Source organism: Pituophis catenifer, unplaced genomic scaffold (assembly GCF_029215685.1).
Source record: "Pituophis catenifer annectens isolate HBS135680 unplaced genomic scaffold, rPitCat1.0.hap2 SCAF_1, whole genome shotgun sequence".
Lineage (NCBI taxonomy): Eukaryota > Metazoa > Chordata > Lepidosauria > Squamata > Colubridae > Pituophis > Pituophis catenifer.
In genome coordinates, this window is record NW_027256881.1 from 321699533 (window position 1) to 321716827 (window position 17295).

The following is a 17295-nucleotide window of genomic DNA, read 5'->3' on the forward strand; positions in this document are numbered from 1 at the left end:
TGAAATACATCATCTCAAGGGCACTGCTGTCCAATGGCTAAATGATCTAGATATCCAGCCACAGGTTTAGTCACTTCAGTAAACTGCTAATACATAATTTAATTTTATTCATAATTTTCTTCATGACTCATACTGTGTGTTCTTAGAATAATTCACTCTGGTGTTTTATATTTTGATACGCATTTTAAATTTTGTTTCTGTGAATTTTATGCTGCATTTCACTACACTATACAAAATAAAAATAAAGCCACCACTTTTAACAACTCATTCAATTGCAGTGGATTCTTTCTCATTTCCTCCTCTGAGCATTAAGCCACTGAGAGCTCCACCATAGGAAAGATATCTTATCTCTCAAGGTCATTCTCAATTGTGGTTGTACACTAGACACCTCTAATAAGTATTTCTCAACCTTGACAACTTCAAGATGTGTGGCCTTCAACACTTGGCTGAGAAATTCTGTGAGTTAAATTTTGTACATCTTAAAGTTGCCAAGGTTGAGAAACACTGATCTATGTGAGCCACTGGGACAGGTCAGTTGCCAGTTCAGTATTATCAATATGCTGATAGTAACTAGCTTTGTATCTCAATCCTGGTCTGCAGAGGTGAAGGTATTGATATATCAATCCAGTGTCTGGAGGCTGTTTGGATCTGGATGAGGTGAAACAAACTTTGGCTCAATTTTAACAACACTGAGTGACAGTGGCTGTTTGGGCCTATGGGGTTGGAGATGTTACCATTATTGGTTTTTAATGGAACTGTACTTCCCCAATTGAGATTGGTGAACAATCCGAGGGTCCTTCTGCATTTGTAGCTATTGTTTTAATTGTGGCAGTTGCGACTAGGAATGCTTTGTACAGATTTACCTGGTGTGGCAGCTGTGCTCTTTCTTCAATGTGTATTTGGGGAAGGGCTATTTCGTCTTATTGCATTGTTTTTAACACAGTTTTAGTCTGGGTTGCATGTGAACTTTTATATTTTATTTGTTTTTATGGATTTTTTTTTGAGTTGGGAAGCTATAACAAATTTGAATAAATAAAATTGCCATAGAGTTGAAACACTACTTCCTGGTATATTTACATATTTATTTAGTCCTATCATTGCAACTTTATTTGGTATTTTATATCTGTCACACATTCACTCACTCATTTATTGGATTTATATGGCTGCCCATCTCACACGTGACTCCTGTTTTAATACTGATAATAGGGATGCTTTACTTTACTATATAAAGAGAATGGACGGCATATAAATCAGAAATACAGAACTTATTTCTGTAGAATACTACCATTTTTTGTTAGATTTCTCTCCTGTTTTTCTATGCAGGAGCTCAAAAAAGAATCATAGAGTTCTATCCTTGCATTTTAGCTACAATAACCCTGTGAGGTAGATTAGAAGGCACAAGAGTGGGGTCCAGAGTCATCCAGTGAGCTTCTGTGGCAAAGGTTAGATTTAAATCTGGGTCTTTTTGCTGCCAGTCCAACACCCTTAGTAGAATATATACTTATACAGAATATATTTAAAATATATTTATAGGTATTTTCAAATAAAAACTAGGAGGAGTCAAAAAATTGATATACTCTCAGACAGCTGACATGAAAATATATTATTATTATTAATCATTATTATTATTACTACTACTACTATAAAGCTATTCTATAAATTAAATAAATTCTAAATAATGGCTGACAGCTTTTTTGCTATAAAGAAAAGTACAAACTTAAAAGTGAAGCATTGTGCTCCCAAGATGCAAATATTGTGAATTTGGGGGGAAATATCATTTTGATGTCATTCTTAAGACTTTTAAATTCTTACTTACCAAAGCTGGATACCATTCTCCCTTTTCAGTACTGGATACTACACTGACAATTTTACCAAGCAATTCATCATTAAGACGTCTCTTATCTTCCTCTTCCTCTTCACTAGTTTCTTCCTCTTTTTCATCTTCATTGCTAAAAGAATTAGGCATATAAAGATTTACACTATCAGAATGTGAAAGTAATACTCGAAAGGAAACTATTGGAGCTATTGGAGCATTGTAGCTATTGGCTTTTGAGTTGAATGTGACAGAAGTTCTTGGAAATTTGTGGGAAACAATTCAGCAAATACTAGAATGTTTAAAAGTAGCATCGGGAGACATTCTGATGCTAATTTACAAATGTCTATGGAGATTCTCGATCATCCAGGTCATGATTATACCAAAGGTGCTTTTTCAAAAGGCAAGGAAAAAACCAAGAAAGTTCAGTTGGCTTTTGAAAAAGCGCCTTAGTGATCATTTACAAATGTTTATGAAAGGAAATACTGAGATAAGAAATGAGAATCACTGAATTTATGTGCTTCTACCCATATGTTGAGGTATGAGGTTTTAATTTAGAGCAGATTTCAACTCCCAGAATTCTCCAGCTAGAATGCTTGCCAGGGAATTCTCAGAGTTGAAGTCTACACATCTCAAAGTTGCTTAGGTGGAGAAATACTGATCTGGAGTATTTAAAGACTGTCCCTATTGTTACATTCAGGAATATATCTACCTACCCAAATTGTTCTTTGTTTCAGTTTATCTCTTCTTTAAAACAATGGAATATACAAATTAGGAACATGCATAAAGAAATAATAAACAGACCTGCTCTAAGGAAAGCTAAAATCACAATTGCATATATAATGCATGCTATATAAATGCAATATTTTTGCATAATTCCTGTATTACCAGACACTGAATAACAATATTTATAGGAAATCCTGCCCTCTGATCACTTTTGTCCTCCATCACATTTTGAAGTCTTTCAAAGAACAAGGGACTAGAAATGCATTTCTAAGTTACCCTAGCATAGATATCTAAATTTGTAAGAAATCCAGGAAGACATCTCCTGTTGTTTAGGACATGGGTTCTGCATGCTTCTGCCACTATACTTGTGCAAAAAAGACACTGAGCTCCCTCTTTCCTTACCACTTCAGGAGCAGTTATACAGATTGTAAACAACTGGCTTAGCGCTGCAACTTCCTCATCTGAGTCCAAAGTATTATCAACTAGTTCTATAATCATGAGGCACGTTTTAAACAAGTAGCTTTATTGTTTGCACCAACTTGACCCTCCTGCTTTACTTGACAATAATGACAATAAAAAGTAGACCAGTAGACTGTGCGAAAACATAAAGTTCAATTCCCAAAATTGTCAAGTACATTTGTATAAGACATGCACAATTACTTTATCTCATCCCAGATAAAGAAAATTATTACAAAAATATGGCATTGTAAAAGTTACTCACACAGGAAGAGACGACCTTCTTCCTCTGTTAGATTTCTTTCCAATTACAGGTGTTCCAAAGTGCTCTGGATTTGTTAGTGGCAGTTGGTCAAGTGTCTAAGGAAGGAAAGTAGAAAAGACCGTTTGCTGATTTTCCAATAAAAAGTGAAATAGCATTTAAAAAAAAACAACTTTAAAATCCTACCTCACTTTCAGCAAAGTGCCTCTCTCCCTTCAAACACAGTGAGGTCCGTCTCAATGTCCTCTCATCACCGTCATCAAAAACTAAACAAAGCCAGAACTATTATTAATTAAATAGTAAAGTATTTTCTAAATAAAACTAAACAGAAAGTATAAATTATTCTAGTAAACAGGACTCCTTGTTTCAAGTGTTCTTTCAATATACATGGAAGAATTAGAACACCTACCATCAAAGTGTGTTAAGATGTAAGACTTTTTTAAGCAAAGGCACCCTCAATCATAATTTTTCTCTTTAAAAGAAAGATATTGCCTGTGTATTCTGCTCTTTCACAACTTTATCTCTCTTACTCAGGACACATTCTTCATCTGCTTGATTTTACTAAGACTGCAACATTTGGGAAAACTATTCATTTTCTATAGAATAAGCCATTTTTATGATGTTGTCTTGGCTTGCTGTTTGTGACCATGAACAGTCAAATATGGGTAACACACATCCATATTAAAATGTTGTTCAGCCAACAAGTAGTACAATACAGAAGTGCTACACAGAGAGAGATGGAGGGAGAGAGAGAGAATAACTAAGTAATGCATCAAACATGTGTGGACTTTTATTTCCATATTGGCTTGGAATTATGGAACCAAAATTGAAGACATCTGGATTTCAAGAGCTATTATTCTAATCCTGATCATATTCTGTAATATATTTACATACCCTCTGTGAAAGTTTGAGTAACAAAGAGCAACCTTCCTAAATCAGATGTTTCACAGTATTCTTAAAACAACACAGGACACTTGGTTGAGGCAGATAATAGTAAAACTAACAAGTTAAATATGTGACTTTGCATATGTGCAGTGATTAGCATTTTATATATGTTCTTCTCATACTGATGAACAGTGCTGCTACATTTTGCTGATTTGTATGCTAGATTTTTTTTTAGAAAAGTGGAATATAAATGATACATTCCTAATCCCCATTGCTTAATGGGAAAGGGAACAGAATTCAAACTGTATCTTTCTGTTATATACAATATTTGCCCCTTTCCCATTTTTAATTTTTGCATGTCTTTGCCACTGAATGTTATTAGTTGTTCAAAAAGAATAAGTAAATCCAGAGCTTTAATTTCATAAACGTAAACATCCAACATATAAACTCCAGTGTGAAAAAGTAATTATTCTTTTAGATTTAATAAATGGTTACATCACTTTTACATGCAATAATTGAAATCAAACATTCCTGTAGCTCATGATCAATCTCTCCTATCACTGTGCAAGAGCTTTGGCCCATTCTTCAACTAAGCAACTCCAACTAAATAACACTTAATTCTTTCTTAACATAAACTGTTTAGTTCAGGTTTTTTATATTAAAAATGTCTATGGGATTTAGGTCTGGACGTTAATTTAGCCATTCATAAACAGGGAAAATGCTCTTCTATCTCTCTAAATGAGTTGTCTGAACTTTTGGGAATGGGAGCAAGGACAATTACTCTTTCATACAGGCGTATCATAAATTAGATGACTTTATGAATTAAATGGCATAAAAACCAAGCTTTAAGGATATTTTTTTCCACAAACCCGCCCTTAACATATGTATGACCCACAGGAAGCACTGCTAATATTCAGTGTCAAAGATATACTGGAACTCAAAATTCTGAAAGGGGATTAATATATTTATGATTAGTTCCATAGAGCCTTCCTTTTATTGCTACCTTCTAGAATAAACCATTGGCCATAAATTCATGAGTTACATAACACCACCTTCCAATGAGCAGGCATAAGCACACTGGAAAAGAGGAAACGAATGTTTTCTAAAATACATCAAATTCTACTTATTCTTTCAGCTAAACATTCCTTCTTCTTTTAAATCTCCTTAATTAAAGTCATCCTGAGCATGCCCTTTTTCAAGAATATAGCTATTCTTAAAGAAGATACTATCAAGAAAGTATTAAAATAAGGATACCAGAAACCAGAACTATCTGACCAGTCTACTCCTGTTTTGCTATCTTACAATGTTATAGTGCCCATACAAACATTTGTAGTTTCTTAGTAATAAATATATTTAAATTAAAATATGTACCAGTAAGTTTAATAATGTGGCTTCGATATTTCACAATTACTGCACAAATGTATCAAGATACATGATAGCTCAAATTGTCTGCATTTACTATATGCTGTCCAGAGTCACAGTTTGAGCTGGGCAGCCTAGTCAGTAAGTAACTAAGTAAGTAAATACCGGTAAATAAGTATTCAAAGTAAAAGCAAAATGTGAAGCACTGGAGAATAAAAAAGAAGAACTAGAAACAACTGATCCTTTTCTTTCTAGGCATTAATTTTTTATTAATTGAGCCATGCAAAACATTTAAAAAGATGTTTCATAATATGCATGAGCAAAATCCATCTACTTTTAAATAGTTATTAAATCTTTTGCAAGGCTCTTGTGGCTACTTCAAAAGCTGTTTCCAACTATAAATGTGCATATTTACAGACAACAGTTCTCCTGGGATTGTCAACAATACAAGTAACTGCGCATGCACACACATAAGGAGTCAGCAATACAATGATACCTTGGTACTCAACTGCTTTGAAACTCATCAAATTTGGTACTCAGTGCATTTTGGTGTGAAAATTTTGTCCCAGTACTCATCATTTGTTTGGTACTCAACACACAGCTAGAACTTGTCAACATCGATTGCCTTGTGACTCACTACATTATTCCTGATGGGAAAAATTTGTCTGGTACTCATTGTTTTTGGTATTCACTGCACCTCCTAGAACCAATTAACAATGAGTACCGAGATACCACTGTAATAGGTTCTGAAGTAACTACGCTAGCTTGTGAAATATGTGGCCGCTTTACTGATAGGAAGAAAAGTTCTATGTGCCTACAGAGAGATGAAGCACCTCTCTATTCCATACTTTCCCACCTCTTATTATTAAAGACTCCAGTCATGTTCCTACAGAAAGCTCCAGGCAGATCTCAAGTTTATTTCACCTTTGAAGAAATGCTGTGAAGTATAATAGGTAGCAAGCTTTGACTGGATGCTGAACTAAATGATCTACTCAATCTCCTTAAACCAAGACGCCATCTACCAGAGATAGCCTAATACTGTGAGGTAAGATACCACCCCTCTGAATCCATGTTTCTTTGCAAAAAACAAATGCAATTAAGGCTGTATTCTGATTAGAATTACAGTATTGCAATCAGGTTGTAAAATATCACATGGACAGAAAATTATTCTGTCTGACAATACAAGTTCATGCTTTTGTCAATTCTGTCATCTTTTTTGAGTTGCAATTCCATATATGCTAAAATAATAGTAAGCACTATACATATATACTAAACATATAGAATTATGTAGTCGAGGAAAACTATGTCATTATTGGAAAACAAATGTTCAAATCTTCATGTGGAGGTTTTTAATGTTGTGAAGTTTAAATGTAAGCTGCATCTAATAATGAACATGAATGTACTGGTCCAGATCGTTTTTATGCACCTATATTTGGAGACCAAATTGCTGTCTTCATATAATCTATTCTCCTTGCCTCAAAATACAATCCCATGTACATAATCCATGGAGTAAATTCTACAGAGCTCAGAGAGACTTATCTCTAAATAGGATTCTTTATACAACTTTTTTAATTAGTCCCTTAAATCCCTGTAACAATACCTGCTATGAGAAATTTTACAGCAAAATGAAAGAAAGATGAATATAGACTAGAAGATATAGTGCAAGTGAAGAAAAAGAGGATCATAAATACAGTAATAATAAAAGGAGAAATGAAAAAAGAAGCATGCAGAAATTAGCAGAAAAAGGTGGAGATGCCTAGCTTTTAGCATGACATACTGCCCACCTGTTTAATGCTGCCTTCAGTATGTTGTTTGATTGAATCAAGAAATTACAACATATCCCTTGCCTGCCTCCCACCCCCTGGGCTCATTGGCTTAGTAGCAAAATTCTACCAATTGGTTGTGAGCAACTTTAATTATCGCTCCCTTGAGCAAAAAAGATATGTAGCATTTAGCTACGGGGATGTAAGGAGCAAATATCATTACAAATATGAAAAACTACAATCAAGCGGGGGCCTCACTGCTACCATACCACAAATTTTACAAATTCAAGTTTTCACCTGAAAGCCAATTTTAATTTTTACTTGTATAATCAAAAAGGCTAAATTTGAGTATTTCCATAGTGCCATCCATGACACTTGCATTAAACAGTTTTAGAATGTTTGTTCTATTTTTCCAGAAACCAATATCAGTTAAAATGCAAAGTTTACTAAGTATGTAGGAAATGAAGTGAAAGATGCAAATTACAGATAAATTGTTCATAGAATAGGAAAACTGTTTTACACATTGCTGACAGATAGTTACATGGGTTTAGAACAAAAGCAGCATTTAACTTGAAAGCTAACCAAAAACTCTTTAAAATTTTGTCATGCTATTTGCCTATAAAATGGTCTACAGTCAGCAATGGTCCCAGGGCCTTCATACAATTAAAGCTAACAATCAGCCATATCACTGCTCCACTTAACACAGTGTTTCCTACTAAAATGTCAACTATCTCTGACTATTGATCATGCTATTATCTAGGGAAAAAAATTATCTACTTGAAAGCAAATCAAGTCTCTGCCGGTCAAAGTTCTGTGCTGTTAAAATGGGAAGTTCCTGCTAGAATCACTGAAGATACATTAATAATGTCTGATTAATTTTATCAATCTTATTTCTGTTTTTGTAAAGAATGGGTATATAGTAAATTCAGAATAATTTTATTTTCCGCGAGATAACAAAAACATCTTGGAAACATGCCTAAGACAGAACTATTAATAGAAAAGATTGGATTGTGAATCTTCTCCAAACATAATGTGCATGATGATATTTGTGACTCAGTGATTGCTCTATTCCTTGTATTATTAAAAACATCACGAAAGTTTTCAATGTAAATACCTGTACAATGCTGATTTCCATAATTTTATAAATATTTACAGTAATGCTATTTTAGCTTCTGAAATAATTTCTGGGGGGCAGTACTATGAAGCCAAAGAGACCAAAACTTCACATATTCAACAATCAATTGAGAAAGAAATTCTTGTGTATCAGAGGATCAATGTTTTATTTTAAATGTCTAGAAATATACAAAGTTACTGAAACTTATAACCAAATGTATCACTTCTTTTGATTCTAGAGTATCAATATAAAAAAGACCAAAAAAATATGTTTTAAAAATGTTTGCATGTTTTGCCTGAAATTTATCAGAGTTTCACATTATTGTATCGCTACATAAAAATGTAACAGGTTCTATTTTAGTAACACTAAAATTTAATATTAGTTTCTTTTATTTCACAAACAAAATCTTCCAAGAAATATATAAATTTTTTGAAAATTTGAAAAAAAGATGAACACTTTTGCATAGAAAAATATTGAAACTATTCCTTTATGTTTTCAACTTTTATACGCTGCTAAAAGTTTATTTACAAATGGCCTAAATGACAGCACAAGAACTCTGTTCACATTTAGAAAGCAGGTAGAAGAATTTAATGATAGAATCACTGTGTCCATTATAAATATTTTGTGTATATTAAATATATTTTAAATGATAATAGGTTTATTAGATTCAGAAAGTAATTTTAATGTATGTGGTTAATCAATGGAATTTAATACAATATTAGCAGTACACACACATAAAACCTATCATACCATTTCCCCTTCAGACTATTCCCAATACAGAATTATCTTCCAGAAAACCATCAGTTCACTCCCAGAAAAAGTTCCCTAAAAAATAGAGTACTTCAGATTTTTCTTCAACATTCCATGGCCACCAGTAAGAGTAGGTGTTATACATTTTTATTTTTTAATTACTGATAATGTAACTGATGCTGGAGCTTTCAAATTTAATGAAAGATTTGAACCTTGCCTCTTTTGTCCAAAGCATGTCCTTATTCTCCTGAAAGTAAATGCTTTAAACAAACCCAAAGTCCTCTTTCTCAAATATACTACTGCACCATATTTGACCATTTTCTTTTCACAGAGAATGTCTCTGACTAACCTTAAAAAGTAGGCAATTGCTCATGAGAAAATAAGATGTGCAGTATGGAAAGGAATTCAAATATATCTCGGTGAAAGAAAATTAGTATTTAGTAATAAAAAATGAATTAAAATAATACTTACCCACAGTATACCAGCTTGCATCTGTCAATTTACTGATGATAGCTTCTTGAAAGGTTCCATCAGGCATCTTGGTTTCAACAACTGCACCAGCCTAAAATGATGATGTTTATATTTAATGTACTATTGCAGATTTTTTTATTTACATCAGTAAAGTATTTCACTAGCAAAGTGGGAATTCTAGAACACTGTATTTTCTTCATGTGAAAACTATATACAGGATAGGAAGCACAGCCAAACAGAACATGGCAAAACAGCCTGGCTCCAGGTTAGCAAAGAAGTGAAACAAAGCTGTATACTTTCCCCTTATTTATTCAACAAATATGCTGAAAATATATCAAAGGAAGCTAGATTTTTAAAAAAATGGACATAATTTTAAAACTTGGAGAAAGAAACATTAATAACCTGTGCTATGCTAATAGCACTGGTTTGATTACTGGAAATGCAAATGATTTGAAAGCTTTAGTAATGGGAGTTAAGGAGCAGAGTGAAACAAATGAAACTAAGATTAAATATAAAGAAAACCTAACTAAAGGCAACAGGTACAGCAAACAGCCTTACAACTGACAAGAATATTCTGAAATGGTGGATAGCTTCTGCCTCAACACTTACAACTGCTGCCCAAACCTATAATGACAATTTCTTTAGATTAAAACTTGGAGTCACACTTTAACATAACATACATTTTAATTTGGCAGAACTCCATACTGCTTAAAATAGTCAAGAAAGCTCCATCAATATGGTCCATCAGCATCTGTCCTCATCTCTTCCCATTTAGTCAAGGCTAAACAACTGATATATTCTGGACAACACATCTAGGGCATTATCAAGTTTATTAATGTATAGGTTCAATCATCTTCCCCTCTCTATTATGTTATCATCTCTCATGTACCAGTAGAAGCAGTATTGGCAAATTAATTTTGCGTCTACCACTTGAATCAGTCCAGTGAGTTAATTCCATATATTAGCTTATTTTCTCATAGCACTTTCAAATTGACTCCCAGCAGTAAAATTAGATCAGTAGAAACATTATAAAATAACAACCCAAATCCTCAGTCCAAAGAATGTTAGCTGAATTTAAAACTTTTGATTTCAATACAGCTGTGTATATACCATCAAAACTGAAGCTATACTATTGAATTTAGAAATTGTCTCTTGAATGAAATTGTTACATGAATATTTGCATCTAAATGAATTCTAATATTTTTAATGATGTTCTCTTCTATTGGTAATTTCTTTCTTGTTACTAAAATAGTTAGTGATACTCTCTTTTACATTTGAATGAAAAACACATGCATGTTTCTTGGAGCCAATACCAAATCAGTAACTACATAGTTTTATTTCAGTCATCCTATATAATTTTTAAAATCTTATGTATAACAAAAGAAAGATGTTATACACATACCCTCAAAGGTCCTTTCACCTGATCATCTTGCACCAATTGTGTTGAATTATCTTGCTTTAAGATCACCTAAATATTTTGAAAGAAATTTCAAAGAATTATATTTGTACAATATTTAAAAATTATATGCATAATTTAAACTTGCTGAAACCCAGTCTAAAACAGAAATCTGGTCACAGGACATTCCCAATGTAGAAAAGAGAAATGACCATCACTGCAGGCTAAATTTAATGAAAATAATTTCATCTTTTTCAACAGGAGATTTCAAGAACATAGGTCTATTTAAGAAATGCAGTTTATTATGGAAAGAAAAAAACCAGACTCTCCCCATCTTTACCAACGTGCAACTTAGAATTTCCTTACAAATAAGAATGTTTACAGTATGTCAACCTTTCTACAAAATAAACTTTAATGTAACATTGGAGCTTGAGCAGTTTGAGTAGATTGTATATAATAGTTTGCCAAACTATCAAATAAGTGAAAAAATACTTCACTCTTATCAGAATGCCTATCAAATAAGTGAGAAAGCATGTTACATTCTTAACCAAAATTTGTCAAGTTCAGCTATATCCCACAAATTGTTTGCCAAACTAACAGCAAACTATAAGCCTCTATCAAAAGTAATGTTAGTGAATTCAATGAGGCTGACTTAAAGGAATATGAGCATAAAATTTTAATTTAAAATTAATCTAAATCAGGTGACACTTTAGCAGACCATCATTAAAAACCTCATATTTAATACAAGTGGGCTATTAATTCAGATATTCTTTCCTATGAAATGACTGAACAAGTAAAATGACTGGGCCTTTCATTCTTTATTTTGAGAAAAACTGCAGATGCCATCAATTATACACATTAACAAACTAGGAATTCTGAATCTGCGCAATGTTTGTAAATTTATAATACATAGAGAAATACATCTATAATTTCAAGATAACTTATATCAGTTTTCTAATTCTTTATAACAAACAAATTAATATTAAATATCAATAGTCAGCTTCAGTCTAATTCGGTCAGAAAAAGCTGTATGGAGAAATTCAATTCTCAAGTTTTGTACATGCAACTTATTAACTGAGATATTGGACGAAAGTGACAATTCATGCAACAGAAATGTAGTGAGCAATCCTGTATCTTGGTAAACCTGTATCTGCATGGAAGGTCTCCCTTAGGTCAATAATTATTAGGAGGGCATATTCTTTGTATGTTCGGTTAATAGTTCTCAGAGAAAATTATACTGTAAAAACCTGGCTGCCATGAAAAACTATTGGCAGTTAGACAAAACAGATCTAGACAAATTTATTGCCAGAATCTGCACAAGGAAGATTAGAATGTTCCTTAGTGGTCTTTAAACTCTTGTTAGCATTTCTTCTTACCTTAACTTTCACTAGTCTTTTCACTGTCTTAATTTTTGCCTCACAGAAAGCACCCCGATATTTGGCACTGACATCAGTCCCCACTGTTAGGTAGGCAGGTTCATCTGCTGCCTGAAGAAAAAGTAGAAAAATCAATAAAGACAAAGCTGAACTGACAGAAGAGTTTAGATATGCTTCTCAGATTTCAGGACTGTTACTCCAGTTTTGTCATAAGTAACAGAGCACATCAAAAGGCCTACATTTTCTTTTTAAAAACATAAGTTTATATCTCCCAAACAAAGCACATAGTACTATGTCATAATTTGTAATAATGTTAAAGATGCTCATATAGTAGCTCATACAAAAGGAAGTCCCACTTCTTAAGACTAAGTAAATTGGCACTGGACTACAGGCTTGATCCTACAGTCAGGATGGAAGTCATTAAAACATAATGTCTAATGAATGAATGGCATACTGTTAAACAACATAGTAACGTTTATACCACACTAACAAATGTTCTGCCAGAAATCTTAAATACTGAATACTATTTTCACTTTATGAAAATCTATACACCTGTCTTCAACTGTATATGTTGAATGATATCAACTCCACACCTGTATCAGTCAAAATAGACAAGTAACATCAGAAAAAACAACAAAGAATTTGTCAATTATGAGCATAAACAGAGTCTTACTTCTCTCTCCAACCCAACAGGAAAAGTATACTTTTAACATACTGTAGAAATTATTTTTCTACTTCTATAACCAAATAATCTATAGCAGATTGGCTTTGACATTGTTTGGCATTCTGGAAAGAATGGAAGACATGGCTTTGTAATTTTGCCTGTGGATCATGTAAATATGGTGTGGAGCCTGCAAACTGACTGTAATCTTAGCGAAATTAACTGTGTTCTTTTGGTGACTACTCTTTTTTTAAAAAAAAGACTTTTCATTGTTTCAAATAGTTTTTATTTGGTTATTTTTGTATTGTATCAATAAAAAAACAATTTTAATATTGTAAGCTGCTCAGTCATGTAAGACAGCTACACAAACTTAATACATGATAAAAAGTTAGGCCTGCTACTTATTTCATTACTAAATGTGTAATTTGTAAATAGAGCAAAATTTGTACATTTCAAAGATGAATGCAGAAATACAGAAAAACAAGTGCAATGAGCCAAAGTCCAACATGTTTCTGCATTCTTAAATTCTAATTGCTTTAGTCAAATGCAGACATTTCCTTTATTTTTTATCTTACAAGGGGAATGAAGGCTTCGTCCTCCAGGTTTTAGGACCCATTTTCCCAGGTACAATTTATCTACTAATTTCTGAGAATAAACTTCAGAGAAAAGATTCTGATGTCCAATATGAAAGAGTCTACTACCTGATTTTGCAAGTTTTGACAGCTCAGTGTTACCACAGTAACTCAGGATGTGTATGGAATACAATGACATCCTTTTCATGTTTTCGTTTTAAATTAAGCAAAATATTACATCCTCAAGTAGCAAATAAAGAGGAACAGGTAAGACAGGGAAAGCTTTCGCATATTCCAAAACAGACATGGAGATTTACCTTCATATTTGAAGGTTATTTGAGGGATTCCAGCTCAAAGCGTTTTGTGTACCACAGTTGAAGAAAATCTGGAAGCAAAGGGGAAAAGATTACTGTTATCAGATTCATCAACTTTAAAGAAAGATCAATGACCTCTGAATAAGAGAATCACCTATGAAAATCGTAGTCAGTCATTAAGAACACTGACTTTTGGTGTTATAAACAGCAATCTCTAAAAGTCTAGAATATTCATGTCAGCATAGCTTGCATCTGAAAAATAAGAAAAAAGGGCTTTAAAGAATTACGTAGGTCTTTTTCAGTTCTGTTAGAAGAGGAATGGATGGTACTACATTCAGCCTTAGTTTCCTCTTGCTCATCGCCACTTCCTTTGTATCAATCATCACTGTTGCTCCCTCTTTCTTTGCAACCTGTTAGGAAAATAAAGGAACTCCATATACATGCAAAATATAAATAATACAGGAGAGATTTCTCAGGTAATAGGTGAAAAATTACACCTACTGCACCTGTCATTGTCCATGTCTGAATCTGAAACCAAGATATTAGCTATGTAAATAAAGATTAAGGACACAGGCCAGTCTACTATACAGGTAGACTTTCAAACTATTTCTAACCATATTTAGTCAAAAGTATATATGGAGTGGGAGTTATTATCATGTTTACATGGGAGTGCAGCAGTCTCTCAGTGTTGCCTTCTCTCAATGTGTGATAATAATTTAAGCCCTTTAAAAAGTCTCTCATTCCTTTCTGGTAGCAGCAGCCTCCCTCAAATGATTCAAGGCCTTTCCCATCAGTTTCCCCATATGGTGTTGTCTAGTGGTCTGGGCTCTTTCATATAAAACATAAATTTCACTTGCCATTTTCAAAAGGGTATATCTCTTCCTCCATTACAGTACATTTGTTTTTACTTTATTCTGTTCTCACCACAGAAGGAAATGTTCCCCCATCCCACAAACCCCCCGTCTCTTCCTCCAACCACAAAAACTCAGCATCCTGTACGACAGGATCCCAACCAACAACTCCTTCAATTCACCCTCGAGGCCTCCCCTGCCCCCAAAACAACTCATGGAAGCCACCCGTCCCACTTGCTGACTGGAAATGGTGGGGTGGGAAGAGGGCCCAAGTGAAAGAGGAAGGAGTGGACGGAGGGCCAAGGAGGCGAGTAGAACTGAGACAGAAGAGGAAGGCTAATACGACAGGCGAAGGTGGAGGGAACGAAACCTCCATAAGAAAGACAAGGCAGCCCCCCACCACCAAGCGAGGCCAGCCTGGGTATGTGGTCCGAGGAAGAGGCAGCGGAGAGAAGCAACATCCCACCCGGACCATCTTCTAAGTGAGGAAAGAGAAAGACCGGACTAGTTTATTCCCAAAAAGGGCAAAAAGCATAAATCACGCCTCCCCCCCCCACATTTCACCACCCCTCCCTCGCGGTTAAACCCCCCCCCCCCACCCGCCTCTCTCATCCAACCTTCCAAGCCGAGGGAGAGGATTGCATCCCGACCTTCCCTTTCCTTTCCCCCGAGTAATTGCGAGCCCGTCTCCTTGGCCGCCCCCGGACTGAGGACGGGTTCCCGGCCCGGCCCCCTCTCAACTCCACGGCTTCACTCCCGGTCCCCTCCCCTCCCCCCGCCCCCGCTTGCAAACCCCTCTCAAACTCACTGCTGAGTGCAGTCCACGGCGGCAGGTCCCCTCGCCCGGCGTAGAGCGCGGGCAGCCCGGCCGAAGACACCGTCCGACCCCCACCAGGAACAAGCCGCGACAGCAGCGGCCAAAGAGGAGGAGGAGGAGGAGGAGGAGGGCGACAACGACGACAGCGGCAGCAGCAGCAGCAGCAGCAATAGGGGCTGTCCCGCCTTGCTCCGCCTTCTCTTCTTCTCCGCCCCCTCGGCAGCCCGGGCTCGGCGGCTCCCACTCACTGACGGACCGAGTGTCACTCTTTTAGCCCAGCGCTGCTCTCACCACCCAAATAACAAGCTGTTGAGCAGTAGGGGCGCTGCGCGGCCTCTCATTGGCTCCTCCCCTCGCGCGCCCCCCTCCGCACGCTTGACGCTCGAGGGGGGCTTGCCCCTCCCTCATTGGGTGCTTCGCGTGCCTCCCGCCTTTCATTGGACTGCGGAAGAGCTTCTCTGAGAAGACGATTGGGCGAACGGGCAGGCTTTTTTTTTAAAGAGAGAGCGAAAGGGGAAGCGACTTCTTATTGGCTTAAATCGTAGAGCAGCCAAGCCTTGTTGGAAGCCCGGACTTTAAAAGGGAGTGAAGTTAAAGCTTCCACCGGTCCCTCCCTCGTTCCTTTGCCTCTGATTGGAAATAAGCGAGGTTTTTTTTTTTTTAAGCATCCGGATGGGAAGCCCCGGACGCCTGGATTGGTGGAACCCCGGCGGAGCCGGAAGCTGCAATAAAAATAGAGGGGTGGGGGGATGTAATTTGATTGGCTTGTTGGTTTTTCGTGAAAACGGAAAGGGGAGGGATGAAACTAGGGTACAGCGGTGACGAACGAAGACACCGCACTCCCGATGCGCATGCGTTTTTGGCCCTGGGGGGGTTTATTTTCCTTTACCGTCCTCTTTGCCGGCGCCATTTTATGCGCCGCTCAGTCACGTCTTAAACCTGAGGGGAAGGGAGGGGGCCGGAAAAAGAAGGCAAGACTGCTGCGTGGAAGCTGCCTAGCTCTGCGGCCACGAAGCCTCTTTGAGAGTCGGCACGGTGAGCTTCGGTAAGGGAGGCCCTGGGAATTTCGCTTTTAGGCGGAAAACCGCCGACTTCCGCGATGGCAGCAACGAGGGAGGAGGCAAAGATTGTGACGACCGTTACAGAGGAAACTGGTTCGTAGGCCACGGACAGTATTACGTGGGGAGGGGGGGAGGGGGCGGAGCACCCAAGTGGAAGCGGAGTATGACGTCCGGATTGGCGCAAGCGCCGTTGGGAGGTAGGCGGAGCTTGTGCTTCTCCCTTCGGTGGGAAGTTCTCCCGCGAGTGACTTTTGAAGGAGGTCGACTTTGGTGGAATCCTGGTTGGTCCTTCGGGCTCGAAGAAGACCCTCTCCTGTGCAGTTCATCGGATCTGGAACTGCGGAGTCTACCACGGTGGAGGCACTGAAAGTCCACTGTAGTAACTGGGTGTTTATTCTCAGGTTTTCTATCGCTTTTGGGCTGGGGGAGGGGTGTCTTTCCACAGCTGGTGAGGGCTTTATGGCCTAAGGCTGGAATGTTAGCAGTTGCAATTAATATTTGATGCATTTATCTAAGCTTTGGTGATGGAACCTTGATTCATCGGATGTATTCCAGCCAGCCAGTCATTGACTTTTGACTGTTAAGTGAGCCCAGAATTAGTTATTAAGTTGTTACAGTGATAAATTGAGGCACTCACGGAAGTAA

The 17295-nt window shown here is 36.6% G+C and overlaps 1 protein-coding gene across 1 annotated transcript in view; it reads right to left on the reverse strand.

Annotated features, from left to right (window-relative positions):
- ARID4A (AT-rich interaction domain 4A) overlaps positions 1-15695 on the reverse strand; it is a 53127-nt gene extending 37432 nt beyond the window's left edge. The window contains exons 1-8 of the mRNA XM_070942602.1: positions 15581-15695; positions 13925-13992; positions 12375-12485; positions 11005-11070; positions 9603-9693; positions 3444-3523; positions 3261-3355; positions 1817-1949 (exon numbers count right to left, since the gene is read on the reverse strand). Of these exons, the coding sequence (XP_070798703.1) occupies positions 1817-1949; positions 3261-3355; positions 3444-3523; positions 9603-9693; positions 11005-11070; positions 12375-12485; positions 13925-13930 (582 nt within the window). The 5' untranslated portion in view covers positions 13931-13992; positions 15581-15695. The remainder of the gene's footprint in view (positions 1-1816; positions 1950-3260; positions 3356-3443; positions 3524-9602; positions 9694-11004; positions 11071-12374; positions 12486-13924; positions 13993-15580) is intronic.
- Positions 15696-17295: the final 1600 nt, after the last annotated feature.